The sequence below is a fragment of the Monodelphis domestica genome, chromosome 2 (assembly GCF_027887165.1).
Source record: "Monodelphis domestica isolate mMonDom1 chromosome 2, mMonDom1.pri, whole genome shotgun sequence".
Classification (NCBI taxonomy): Eukaryota; Metazoa; Chordata; class Mammalia; order Didelphimorphia; family Didelphidae; genus Monodelphis; species Monodelphis domestica.
Window position 1 is genome coordinate 282,383,659 of NC_077228.1, and position 13,640 is coordinate 282,397,298.

At 39.5% G+C, this 13,640-nt stretch overlaps 1 protein-coding gene across 1 annotated transcript; it reads right to left on the bottom strand.

The window, feature by feature from the left end:
- Positions 1 to 355: 355 nt before the first annotated feature.
- LOC130457371 (polycomb group RING finger protein 3) lies at positions 356 to 1,732 on the bottom strand. The gene has a single exon (XM_056818198.1). The coding sequence runs from the start codon at positions 1,433 to 1,435 to the stop codon at positions 707 to 709; it is 729 nt and encodes a 242-aa protein (XP_056674176.1). The 5' UTR covers positions 1,436 to 1,732; the 3' UTR covers positions 356 to 706.
- Positions 1,733 to 13,640: the final 11,908 nt, after the last annotated feature.

The window sequence follows — 13,640 nt, forward strand, 5'->3', positions numbered from 1 at the left end:
CCATACTTTCCCCTGGAAGTATATAGTCAGTTTTTTTTTTTAATTATCATCTTCGTTTTATTTCATATGGAGACTTTAATGCCATGATTAAATTATAAAATTAATGGAATTCCCTATCGATATGCTGTTAAATAAAATTTTAATACATCTTCTAAGTCTTCAGAAAGTTAAAGGCAACATAAATATAGTCAATCACCACCAAAAGGGATCTGTAGTGGCTTTTCAAAGACTGGATGAAAGCCAAAATATTGAGGCAAACAATGAAATCAAACGCATAAAATATAACTGAAACTAATTCCACTGTTCAAGACATGGAAAGCAAGCAAAAGTAATTTGGTGTCAGGAAAGTGACATGTATATCACTATTACATTTATTAATCTGTCTTGTGAAATCGCAGCAAAGAGACGAATGCTATTCAGCTACATAAAACTGTGAAGTGTTTTCATTATCTGTAAACTTAGTGCTGGTAGTGTCTTATTGAGTTGTGAATTCTTTTTTCGTACAAAAAGGTATAAATATTCTCTTTCAGAAATCTGGTTCCCACGTCACCCAGAAGAAAGATTCTGAAGTATGGTGTGCTGTGAGATCACTGGTCCTCCAGAACAATTCTACTGGGTCATGTGATGTGAGTTAAGTGATGCACTGAGAAGGTGCCTGGTGATAGTCTCTGCAAAAAACTCTGTCCCAAAGGACACTAAAGTTCTCTTACAGCAGGTCCATTTTGGGTCTGTAATGTAGCAGTAGAGGTGCTTTCTTAAATCTCCATCTAGTAACAACTACAAACTTGAGTGTGTGGTCCTTGCCAAGAATTTCTTCATTGCATAATATATCCAGCTCATTGAAAGATGAAAGATTAAGTTTTTTGGCAATGAACTTCTTTAGATGCAAGACTGTTGCCTGTGCTGAGCAGCGGATCCATTTTCGTTTCAATCCACGTAATTTGCTGCTATTGCATTCCAGGCAGATGCTTACCTGTTCATCACTTCTGTGATAGTCATTATCCTCTTCTTGTTTTTCTTCTGATGTTTCTTTGTTGGAACTGTCATCGGCTTTTGTTTCACCATTCCGATGTGAGTCTAAGTGCTGCTTTGCAGAGCAAGTCTCCCCTTTGATGTCTCCAGGCACTTCCATGCCTAATTTGTGATAGAATTCCCTCTGTTTCCTCATTTCCGCTTCTTGGAGGCCTGGTACCAATTTGTAAACAATATCTTGCATTGTCCTGTCATGACCAATGTATTGCAGTGGATGACTCTGATGAATAACAATTCTACACGTAGGGCAAGTGTTATTTTCTTCCAAATACTTTACCAGGCAACTTCTACAGAAGGTATGCAAACACTCCGTTACAGTGGTAGCATCAATTAGGTATCCATTGCACAGGCGGCATGTGATATGGGCATTTATGTCCCAAAGCTTAATCTTTCTGGTCAACATCTTTGGTGTCTCTTCTAGATGTTTTCTTTGTCTTCAGTTTGTCTTCTCATTGGGTTTTTAGGCTACTGGCTTTACTCTGTTATTCCAGGTAGTCTGTATTCTGGCTCTTCACCCTTGCTCCTTTCATCTGTCCCTTGTTTATTTTCCATTTTCTAGCAGACAGCCTGGAATCTCATGCTACATTTTGGAAACTTTAAAAACTAATCTTCATTTTGTTTGTATATTGATGGCAGTGTACCACTTTGCTCAGCTTTGTGATATCTTCTGCAGCTTAACAAGCTTCACTTGAAGATCCCTAGAAAGTGGAACTCACTCCCTTCTGAGCCTACGGACTCATCCCTCCGTCTATATAGTCAGTTTTGCTGGGTAGTTGATTCTTGGTTGGAGACCCAGCTCTCTTTCCTTTCTAAATATCTTGTTCCATGCTTTGCGGTCTCTTAGTGTGTTAGCCTCTAAGTCATGTGTGATCCTTATGGGAGCCCCCCTATATCTGAAGCTCCTCTTCTTGGCTTCTTGTAGGATTTTCTTCTTGTCTTGGAAGCTCTTGAATTTGGCAATTATATTCCTGGGGGTTGTCTTTTGGGGATTTAGTATAGAGGGTGTTCTATGAACCCTTTCTATTTCTATTTTGCCCCCTTGCTCCAGAACGTGTGGGCAATTTTCTTCAATAATCTCCTGTAGAATAACATCAAGGTTATTATTTATCTCTGGTTTTTCTGGGAGACCGATAATTCGGAGGTTGTCTCTTCTCCCTCTGTTTTCCAAGTCTGTGTCCTTTTCAGTGATATATTTTATGTTTTCTTCTAATTCATTAATTTTTTGGCTTTGCTTTATTGATTCTTGCTGTTTTATGATCTCACTTTCTTCGAGTTGCTTAATTCTGGTCGTTAGGGACTGGTTTTGCTTTTCAGCTTTGTCTGCCCTTCTATTGGATGCTTCCCGCTCTTTCTCCAATTGTGCAGTCTTATCTATCAGACTGCTGATCTCTTTCTCCCATTTTTCTTTCCAGAAGGTTTCCATCTTTGGGGTAAGCTCCAGTTTGAGATCTTCCAGAGCTTGTTGATAGTTTCCTTTTTGGGAGGCATGTTCTGATTTTTTTTGGATTTCATCCTTATTCTCTTCTTTTCCTTGGGTACTCCCACCATAAAAGTTTTCAATAGTCACCTTTTTCCCTTTCTTCCTGGAGGCTTGATTTTGGGCCATGTGAGCCATCCCTTTGGTGGTTTTATTCCACTTTCTTTTTTGGTCTGGGGTCTGGGTGATGTGGGTGGGTTTTCTGTGAATTTAGGTTGCCTCAGACTAGTTCTTCCCAGCCTCTGAGATTTCTTAGAGGGATGGGGCCCTGATCACAGCCAAACTGCCCAGGTGTTCAGCTCTGCCCAGATAATCAGCGCGTAGTCCGCCCCTGGTGTTTAGCTCCACCCAGATACTCAGAGCAACCACCCCGAGTACAGTTCCACGGCCCCTGTGCTCAGCGCAGGATTCTCCCTTGAAACCGCCCTGAGATGTTGTTTCCTGGCAGCCCCCAGATCCCAAGGACACTGTAGTGCCCCCCCAGACAGAGATGTGCCCCACTCACTCACTGTCCTAGTGAGCGCTCCAGTAGCTCACTCTGGTTTGGTGGGGGAGGTGTGTGTGGGGGAAGGGTGGCTCAATTCATGTTTCTGTGCAAGCTTTTCCTCCTCCTTATTATAGTGTGGAAATGTTCAAACCCCATGTACCTTCGCCTCTTTGGGATACTGGGGAGTCCTTCTGTTCCTCCAAAGGTGATTTTTATGCTCCTTTGATGTAGTCTATTTCGTTTGATGCCGGGGAGAGGAAGCGTGTGGCGTCTAGATTGCAGCCATGTTTACCTGGAAGTCCCCTCCCCCAATCTCTTCCTATGAATGATTCTTCTAATTGCTATGATAGTGAATATAATTTTTGAGAGTTATAAATAACACTTTCCCCATATATTAATATATATAACTTGATCTAATTGTAGCCCTTAAAGAAGAAAGTTGGAATAAAAAACATTTTCCCCTTCTCCCTCTCTTTATTATTTACCTTTTCATGTTTCTCTTGATCTTTGTGTTTGGATATCAAACTTTCCATTTAGTTCTGGTCTTTTCTTTACAAATACTTGGAAATCTTCTTTTTTGTTGTATTCCCATACTTTTCCCTGTAAGTATATAGTCAGTTTTGATGGATAGGTGATCCTTGGTTGAAGACCCATTTATCTTGCATTTCTGAATATCATATTCCAAACCTTGAGGTCCTTTAGTGTGGAAGCTACTAGATCTTGTGTAATCCTGATGGGTGTTCCTTGATATCTGAATTGTCTCTTTTTTGGCTTCTTGTAAAAATTTCTCCCTAGCTTAGAAGCTCTTGAATTTGGCAATTATATTACTGGGAGTTGTCTTTTGAGGATTTAGTGTGGAGGATGTTCTATGAACTCTTTCAATGTCTATTTTGCCCCCTTGTTCAAGAACATTAGGGCAGTTTTCTTGGATAATTCCTTGTAGTATGATGTCAAGATTTCTGTTTATTTCTGGGTTCAGGTAGACCAATGATTCTCAAATTGTCTCATTGTGATCTGTTTTCCTGATCTGTCATCTAGTCAGTGATATATTTTATGTTTTCTTCTATTTTGTAAGTCTTTTGACTTTGCTTTTTTAATGATTGATGTTTTGCAAGATCATTGGCATCCAATTGCCTAATTCTGGTCTTTAAAGACTGATTTTCCACTATAATCTTTTGATTTTCTTTTCAGTTTAGTCTATCCTGCTTTTCATGGCTTCCAGCTGTTTCTCCAATTGGGAGTTCTTGTCCTTTAAAACTGTTATTTTTCTTTTTGAACTATTTCCCACTTTTCTTGCCAGAAGGCTTCTATCTTCTTGATAAGCTCTGATTTAAATTCTTCAAGAGCTTGTGGACAATTTCCATTTGGGGGAAAAAGGTTTTGGTGCATTTATTTGAATTTCCTCTTCTATTTCCTCTGTAGCCTTGGTTTTTCCTACATAAAAATTATCCAGGGTCAACCCCTTCTTCTTGTTTTTCTTGGTGTCGGGAAGTTGATGTTCCTGGGCACTGTTTGCCATCACTCTGGTGGTTTTTCCTTCCCTTTCCAGTCAGAAATCTGAGTGAGATGGGCAGACTCTCTGTGTATGGAGCTAAGGAGAAAGGATTTTGCCTGAGGCCAGCTCTTGAATCTCTCTGCAGCTTCTATTGTTTGCTGCCCTTCTCTGTGCAATCTCCCCAAGAGCGTCCATAGTCCGCACTCTTCAGCCTGCTGGGGTTTCTGGTCTAGCTGCTCTCAGGGGTAGGTATTTGTTGTTCTTAGTCAGCTTTCAAGGACCTCGACGTGCCCCTCACTCACTCTAGAGGTGCCTCTCACTGATTCTAGCTCATGCTGGCTCTGACTTTGGCTCAGTAGGTGGGGTGGGGGAGGATAGATCAGCTCAAGTTTTGGTGGGAGCTTTTTCACCCCCTTATAGTGTGGAAATGCCCAGATCCCTTCAATGCTGCACCCTACTGTAGAGTCCCTTTGTTCATACGTATTTGGTTTTTTGGTCTTTTGAGGCAGTCTATATCGGTAGGTGCTGAGGAGAGGAAGAGTCCTGCGTCTAGATTGCCGCCATTTTTTACCCAGAAGTCTCGTTTTATCCAATTCTTAGAGTGCCAGGTGATAGCATTACAAAAAGTCACAAAAAGTGAATCCAATCAGATTCCAAAGACTAGAATTCAAACACTCAAGGTACCCACTTATCACTGTTTGCATCTCATTCTTTCATCCCACCAAATCACACTCATCCTTTTCTGCTCACTAGTTCTTTATTCATTTTTTTATTGTTCTACTGCTTTCCAGTAGGTTTTTATTCCTGTATATGTAGTCTTGAACAATTACTGTTCTTGTGCTTATTCTCATTTCTCTGTTGAGCTCCAAAGATCTCATATTATTCCCCTAAGCAAACCTTTAACCAAGTCCACACTTGACCAAACTTCCTGTATCCCGAGTTCCAGGCCCATTCTAAGTCTTCCATCCATAACTTGATTTAGTAAGGTACTCTACCACCTCTAGCTCTACCCTAAATTTGAGCTTAGTAATTAAATGTTGGTGGGAACAGGAAAGGGAATGCTTAGTCCTGAAATAACAACCTAGTCTTTTTTCTTTTAGTACTTTAAGGAGTTCTTCATTCACTGTTCCACCAGCCCTGTGTATCACTTGTGGATTCATGAACTTAAGGCATCTGTCAATCTGTCAGGGCATGGAGAGACAGAAACCATACCCCTAGCCACTGTCTTTGACTAGAAAACACCTGCCTGCCCACTACTCAGGTGAAAGAAACCTGGCTGGACACGAGCACCTCTAACCAAGGAAATTTAAGCCTACATGGTGAGCATCCATTTATAGGGTCCCTTTTTGGTGGAATTTTCAAGTAGTCTTAATTTTCCACTTGAAAAATAGACAAAGATTGCTGAGGATACCCATAGAAATTCAGAAATTGCTCTTTTCTCCAAAAAAGCATTGTGTTGTTCCAGTATACCTGAAAAAATGCAAGAACACAGAAGCCTCTTTTATTTTTAATAGCAAAAGACCCATAGTCTACTTCAAACAGTACTTACAAGAATAAGGACATTTTGGGAGTAAAATAATTTCTATAGCGGTTTGCCCTTCGTCTTAGGAGAAATGGAGGCTGTCTATTCACTGACTGACAAGATGCTCTGAAGTACTAAGGGATAACTTTTTAGTCTCCAGAGAGATAAATTGAGAAGTATGAACTCAAGAAAGAAGAGAAGGGTTAAAAACTCTATTCTCTTAATGTTTTTGTGTTTTCTTTACTATAGGATCTTATACACCACTACCCTCTCTCCCACTGAGTTTTACTGAATTCTGAGTTTTACTGAGTACTGAGTTTTACATTTACCAAATGGTATTGATATTCTTCGTGTGCCTGCTTTTGGAATTTGGCAAAAAAGGATGATGCCAGAGAAAAGAAGAATAAGTCAAGGACTCCAGAATACATGTTAAACAAGGATGGGTAGGAAATGCAAGAATGTGTGTTAAAACAAAATACAACTCTATGAAATGATAGAATCCATATTGCTATAGATACCAGGAAATGAGCTGAGTCCTGTTTTTTTTAACATTATTTTATTTGGTCATTTCAAAACATTATTCATTGGAGACAAAGATCATTTTCTTTTCCTCCCACCCCCCTCCCACCCCCTCCCCCATAGCCAACGCTCGATTCCACTGAATATCATATGTGTTCTTCATTCGAACCCATTTCCATGTTGTTGGTATTTGCATTAGAGTGTTCATTTAGAGTCTCTCCTCAGTCATATCCCCTCAACCCCTGTAGTCAAGCAGTTGCTTTTCCTCGGTGCTTTTACTCCCACAGTTTGTCCTCTGCTTGTGGATAGTGTTTTTTCTCCTAGATCCCTGCAGAGTGTTCAGGGACATTGCATTGACACTAATGGAGAAGTCCATTATGTTCGATTGTACCACAGTGTATCAGTGTGCACAATGTTTTCCTGGTTCTGCTCCTTTCGCTCTGCATCACTTCCTGGAGGTTGTTCCAGTCTCCATGGAATTCCTCCACTTTATTATTCCTTTTAGCACAATAGTATTCCATCACCAACATATACCACAATTTGTTCAGCCATTCTCCAATTGAAGGGCATCCCCTCATTTTCCAATTTTTTCCCACCACAAAGAACACAGCTTTGAATATTCTTGTACAGGTCTTTTTCCTTATTATCTCTTTGGGGCACAAACCCAGCAGTGCTATGGCTGGATCAAAGGGCAGGCAGTCTTTTAGTGCCCTTTGGGCATAGTTCCAAATTGCCCTCCAGAATGGTTGAATCAATTCACAACCCCACCAGCAATGAATTAATGTCCCTACTTTGCCACATCCCCTCCAGCATTCATTACTTTCCTTTGCTGTCATGTTAGCCAATCTGCTAGGTGTGAGGTGATACCTCAAAGTTGTTTTAATTTGCATCTCTCTGATTATAAGAGATTTAGAACACTTTTTCATGTGTTTATTAATAGTTTTTATTTCTTTATCGGAAAACTGCCTATTCATGTCCCTTGCCCATTTATCAATTGGAGAATGGCTTGATTTTTTTGTATAATTGATTTAGCTCTTTGTAAATTTGAGTAATTAAACCTTTGTCAGAGGTTTTTATGAAGATTGTTTCTCAATTTGTTGCTTCCCTTCTGGTTTTAGTTACATTGGTTTTGTTTGTAAAAAAAATTTTAATTTGATGTAGTAAAAATTATTTATTTTACATTTTGTGACTCTTTCTATGTCTTGCTTGGTTTTAAAATCTTTCCCTTTGTAATGATTAAAATTTAGGGGAGACTGGGGAGACTGAGGCAGGTAGAAATTAGTTTCTCTCTGCAAGGAGTATTATATTTTTTAGAGGTTTATTGAAGATTAAAGATTAAAGAATATACAAGTAAGAAACATGTGCCTAGGCCAGAGGCCTAGACAAAATAACCTCACATCACGCAAGAGACGCGCCTGCTCCAAAACGGAAGTCCAAAAAGACCCCCAAAAACCTTTGCCACCAGCTTAAATCCTTCCTCGATCTCTGCCCACCTCAGAATTCCTGTGAGATTACAAAGCATTTTGGGGAAGTGGAGCAAAGGCTTGTGGGGATTGTAGTCCTGTATTCGAGTCTATTTTTTACACCTTCCCAAAGGTCTGACATGTATACTATTCTGTGTTCGCCTAATTTACTTATAGTTTCCTTCTTTCTGTTCAAGTCGTTCACCCATTCTGAATTTATCTTGGTGTAGGGTGTGAGGTGTTGATCCAAACCTAATCTCTCCCACACTGTCTTCCAATTTTCCCAGCAGTTTTTATCAAATAGTGGATTTTTGTCCCCAAAGCTGGGATCTTTGGGTTTATCATATACTGTCTTGCTGAGGTCACTTGCCCCAACTCTATTCCACTGATCCTCCTTTCTGTCTCTTAGCCAGTACCAAATTGTTTTGATGACCACTGCTTTATAATATAGTTTGAGATCTGGGACTGCAAGGCCCCCTTCCTTTGTATTTTTTTCATTATTTCCCTGGATATCCTCGATCCTTTGTCCTTCAAAATGAACTTTGTTATGTTTTTTTCTAAGTCAGTAAAAAAATATTTGGAAGTTCAATGGGTATGGAGTCCTGTTTTTTTAAAAGCTGTGATTCTTATTGTATAGTATATATGTTAGATTTCCCAGTCATTCCTATGTGTTTGTAAACCTTCAATAAGAGCTTATTTCCAGGAAGTAACATTAGCTTTTATTAGTTCTTGATAGATATTAGTATTACTGAATAAGAAGCTAGAGTTTTTGCTTGGCTGGTTTCAAGTCAACCTGACACTATCCTTTAAGCTCTTATATTAATATAAGATCATAGAAATTTACAGGTGGAAGGCACCTCTGAGTTGAAATATTCTAACTTCTACCCCGAATAATAGAATCTATAACTACTATAATAAATGGACATCCAAACTACTTGAAGACCTCTAATGATAGAGATTACCTCCCAAAGAAGCCCACTTTGGGTTTTAGACAACACATAACCTAGGTCACTGAATAGAAATATTCTTCTCTTTAAATTCCCCCACTGATACGTGTACTCCTCTTTGGAATCAGCCTAATTCTAGACTTATTTTCTTCAGGCCAAACCCATTTCTGTAGTCTCAGAGGTATAGTTTTATCCCCTCACCATCCTGTTTGTTTTCATATTGAAGTTCTCCACATCAACATAATAATTTTTTTTCAATTGTAGTGGTCAGAACTAGGTACAGCTCTGCTTATAATTAGTTTTTTTTATAGTCTTGACATAGTTTTTTAGTACAGTCTACAATCAAATGAGTCCTTTGAGCAGTTGTATATATGTATATGTATCAGTATAATTCTTACTGAATTTGCTGATCATTAAACTCCCAAGACCATTTTCTCTTCTTGTTTTAAATTTTTTTTACCAAACATTTCAATCTACAGATATCTAAAACAAGAGATATACATGGAATGATGAATTTGCTTTTCAAAGTATTTGTTAAATCTGACCTAATAGTAACAATACTTGTCAGTTTTCCCTTCTATATTTTCTTCTACTTCTATGTGTTTTTTATTGTTTCATTAATACTCATTCTTTTCTTTTCCTTTTTTCCATCACTTTCACTGCTGGCTAGTCCCCTCTTTTCTCAGATAGAAGCTCTTCTTTGGAACCAATTAGTCAAGAAAAACTAACACCACATGTTCTGTGTCTCTAAGTGTATTTCTCTTTCTTCAGTTCCAGTTTATCACCTCTCGGCTAATAGTAGAAAGTGCGCTTCATTTATTCTTCTGAAGAAATAGTGGGTAGCTGAACATTGATCGGTGGATGGGGGAGGAGGAAGAGAATTTGGAACTGAAAACAAAATTGAATGTAGAAAAGGAGAACAGCTCTCATAAATACATCTCAAACATGCTTCAAACTCAACTCACTGTCTTTCCCCTTGTATCTTGGGTGATATGGGCACTCCCACTCAGAGAAGCCCAGGGTGGCACACCCAGAAGCCTCCTTATGTAACAAAGGTCACCCTAGCTGGCCCCTGCTGCCTGAAGATCAGTATGTTAACTTTTATTCCTCCCCAAGGATTCCCTCACACCCTTAAAGGTGAGAGTGTCAATAAGACCCCCTGCAAATGGCTCTGGCCCCTACTGTTGGTGTTCCCTCAGTTGTAGGGAATAGTTCCCTATAATTCCATTGTACCCCTATTCTATTTAGCCCCTAACGAATTGGCTTTTACACAAAAATATTTGCTTCAGGAGGCATAATCACAAATATACAAACTTATTACCTTAATACACGGGAGGCCTTATCCTCCCTGAATCTGTCTCTGGGGCATGGAAGGGAATTAGGTTCATAGTTAACTCAGTTCCACAATCAATTAATGTGGGTTACCCTCTTTAAAAAGGAAAGTAGTTTAGGCTGGCATCACTTTTAAAAATCAGCCTCTACTGGCTTTTAGTCATCACATGATTTCCAAGGACTCACAAAACTATGGATTCTTTCCCTTTAACAACCCAATCTTAATTTTACCAGGAATAAAGATCTGGTCCTAGTAACAGACCATCAGCCAGCAGAAAGGTGAATTGGGTCCTCCTCCCTCCCTCTTCTGCTGCCTCAATTTAGCTATATGCCTCAAACCTTTTGTTCATGCTACACTGGTATTCAGGGCTTGATGACTACCACGTTCTCTTCACTGACATTTATTTGTCTTTACTTTAGTCTCAGACTCAAGAAGTCAGCTGATACATCTGCTCAGTTAATATGTGGTCTTCTAGAATGCTGTCCTCTTTTCTAGTAAAGCTCATGAATGACTTTAATTAGCATTCCAAGCTAAGGAGAGAGATTTTTGGATAAGGAGGTCTTGCAGTTCTTAGCCCCCTCACCACTATAGAGTAGATAACTATTTCTACAAAAAGCTACCAAAAACAGTTGCCATGATGATGGTCACCAATCAGGGTTCCAGAGGGACATAAGAACTTAAAATAAACAGATGTCCTAACAATATGAGGATTTGCTTGTCCTATTTTGAGAGTGTCCAACTCCTACTAATGGGAAGAAATAATCTATAGTAGCAGATATTTCACAAAGTCATTCATACTTGTTGTGGGTACATGCCAAGTGGTTTTAGGACAACTACAGATTTATACTCAATATATTATACTCTGTCTTAGATCAGCAATTTCTTTGAACACACATCAGAAGAAAGAGTGTGTGTTTTGGGGAAAGGGAAACAGGAAAGCATATAAGGAGACCAGTTTGGGATTAGAAATTTCGGTGGGATTTCCATGTATAAGTGTGTGCCAGCAACAAAACGATCTTGACCTTCTCTACCTCCTGAGGCCTATTTTAGTTTACCACAAGCAAGTCAGTAGGGGACTCATCTTAGGAAAAACTCTAAAGCAGAATGGGAGATGAAATGAGACATCCCTGTTTCACTCCCCACAACCCTCCAAGTGTCCCCTGGACACTTGGATTTAGCCTGTTTAGTTTTCTCTTTGATTGCCTAAGGCTGTTGGGGGTTGGCAGACTTCTCCCTCTCTCAAGGAGGAAAGCTCAAAACCGTTTATGACTGGTATCTTATCAGAGGAACCTAAAGCATCCAGTTTGTAAAAATAAAAGCACTAGAGGGTGTACTGAATAAAGTTTTCCCTAATTTGAAATGGTGAAGACTTCTCTTTCCAAGTGTTTTACCCCATTAGAATGTAAACTTATTGAGGGCAAGAATTGTTTTTATTAGTAGAACCAGGAGAACATTATACACAGAGATGGATACACTGTGGTACAATTGAATGTAATGGAATTCTCTACCACAGCAATGCAATGATCCAGGACAATCCCGAGGGACTTATGAGAAAGAAGTTATCCACACCCAGAGAAAGAACTGTGAGAGTAAAAATGCAGAAGAAAACCATATGACATCACTTGTTTATATGGGTACAAGATTTGGGGTTGGGGTTTCAAAAGATTGCTCTATGCAAAAATGAATAATATGGAAATAGGTATCAAGTTATAACATTTGTATAATGCAGTGGAATTGCTTATCAGCTCTGGGAGCGGGAGAGAAAAGTGGGAGAGAAAAGGAATCGTGTAAACATAGGGAAATATTAAAAAAAAATAAAAAGAATTGGTTTTGTTTCATTTAGCCTGCTGCTTTTGCACATAGTAGGTTCTTAACTTCTTTTGGAGTTGGACTGAATTGGATAGGGATTTCTGGACCCATGGGTGGACTATATTTCTAACTACTTTTATTCTCAGCACTTGGACTCCTATCCTGCCACTTAGCATAGCAGATATTTTAAAATATTTTTCAGAAGAAATTGGTATGCAATTGAGAGGGCTCCTATCTCATGATTAATAACTACTTCCAAATGACTGTAGCCAGATTCATACCTCCTTCTTCCTATCCACCCATCTACTTCAACTCCATCTGGAGTTATAGAGCAACATAAAAAAGGCCTACATAGCCTGGGACAAAATATATAAAATTGATGAATTTTATCTTTAGTGCATTCTGCCCTTCTCAACTCCCTCTGCCCACTCCTGGCACTCCTTCATACTCCCCCTGGCACCTATTCTATATGCCCACTAAAGGGCATTTATTTCTCTTTGCTGTCCACAAATCCTGTCTTCTCCATGCCCTAAAACTCCACAAAGGGTCAAAGGACAGCTTGGCATCCCCCAATAGATGGACCATTTTCATTCTGATGAGGAATTCTAGCAAAGTGAAAAGCCACTCAGACCCCAAATCTCTAAGTAGAATTTCTGGCACCATGACAGATGCCTGAAGATATATGATATAGAGGATTACATATCTACATACACATATATACCTTAATATAGACATAGGTACCTATACATATATGTGTGTCTGTGTATATGTATGTATGTTTGTGTGTAGGGAGAGAGGGGCAGGTATAGAGTACAATGAATAGAGTGCCAATTCTGGAGCCAAGAAGATGAATCTTCCCAAGTTCAACTGTGACCTCAGACTAGCTATTTGGCCCTGGGCAAGCTACTTAATACCCTCTGCCTCAGTTTCCTCATCTGCAAAATGATAAGGAAATGGCAAACCACTCCAATATCTCCCAAGAAAACCCCAAATGGGATCATGAAAAGAACTGAAAACAACTGAACAATGACAAAATATGGAACATTGAGACCTTACCAGGCAGCTTCCTACTCTTCAGGTAGCCCTGATCCTTTGGCCCTATTATCAGGAACTATTTAAAAAAAAATAAACCCTTATACTCTGACTTAGTATCAATTCTAAGAGCAGGGAGGACTAGGCAATGGGGACTGATTAAGTGACTTGCCTAGAGTCATACAGCTAGGAAGTGTCTGAAGTCACATTTGAATCCAGATCTACCTGACTGCAGGCGTGGTGCTCTGTCCACTGTGCTACCTACCTGCTCTGAGAGGAAATCTTGCAGTGTTTGCTATGTTCTATGCTCTACCACTGAGTCATCTCTCTTCTGAGTGTTTGCCCCTACAGGTGTACATGTACACACATACATACACACACACACATACATGGAACAGGGAATTTAAGAAAGGTGTCTCACAGGACTCTGGGGGAGGAGTACCAAGAGCCCTGTCTCTTGAAAAGGCATTTGATCAAACTCCTTCCCACCAGCTTCCCACCAGGTACTCTATCTAGGCACTTCC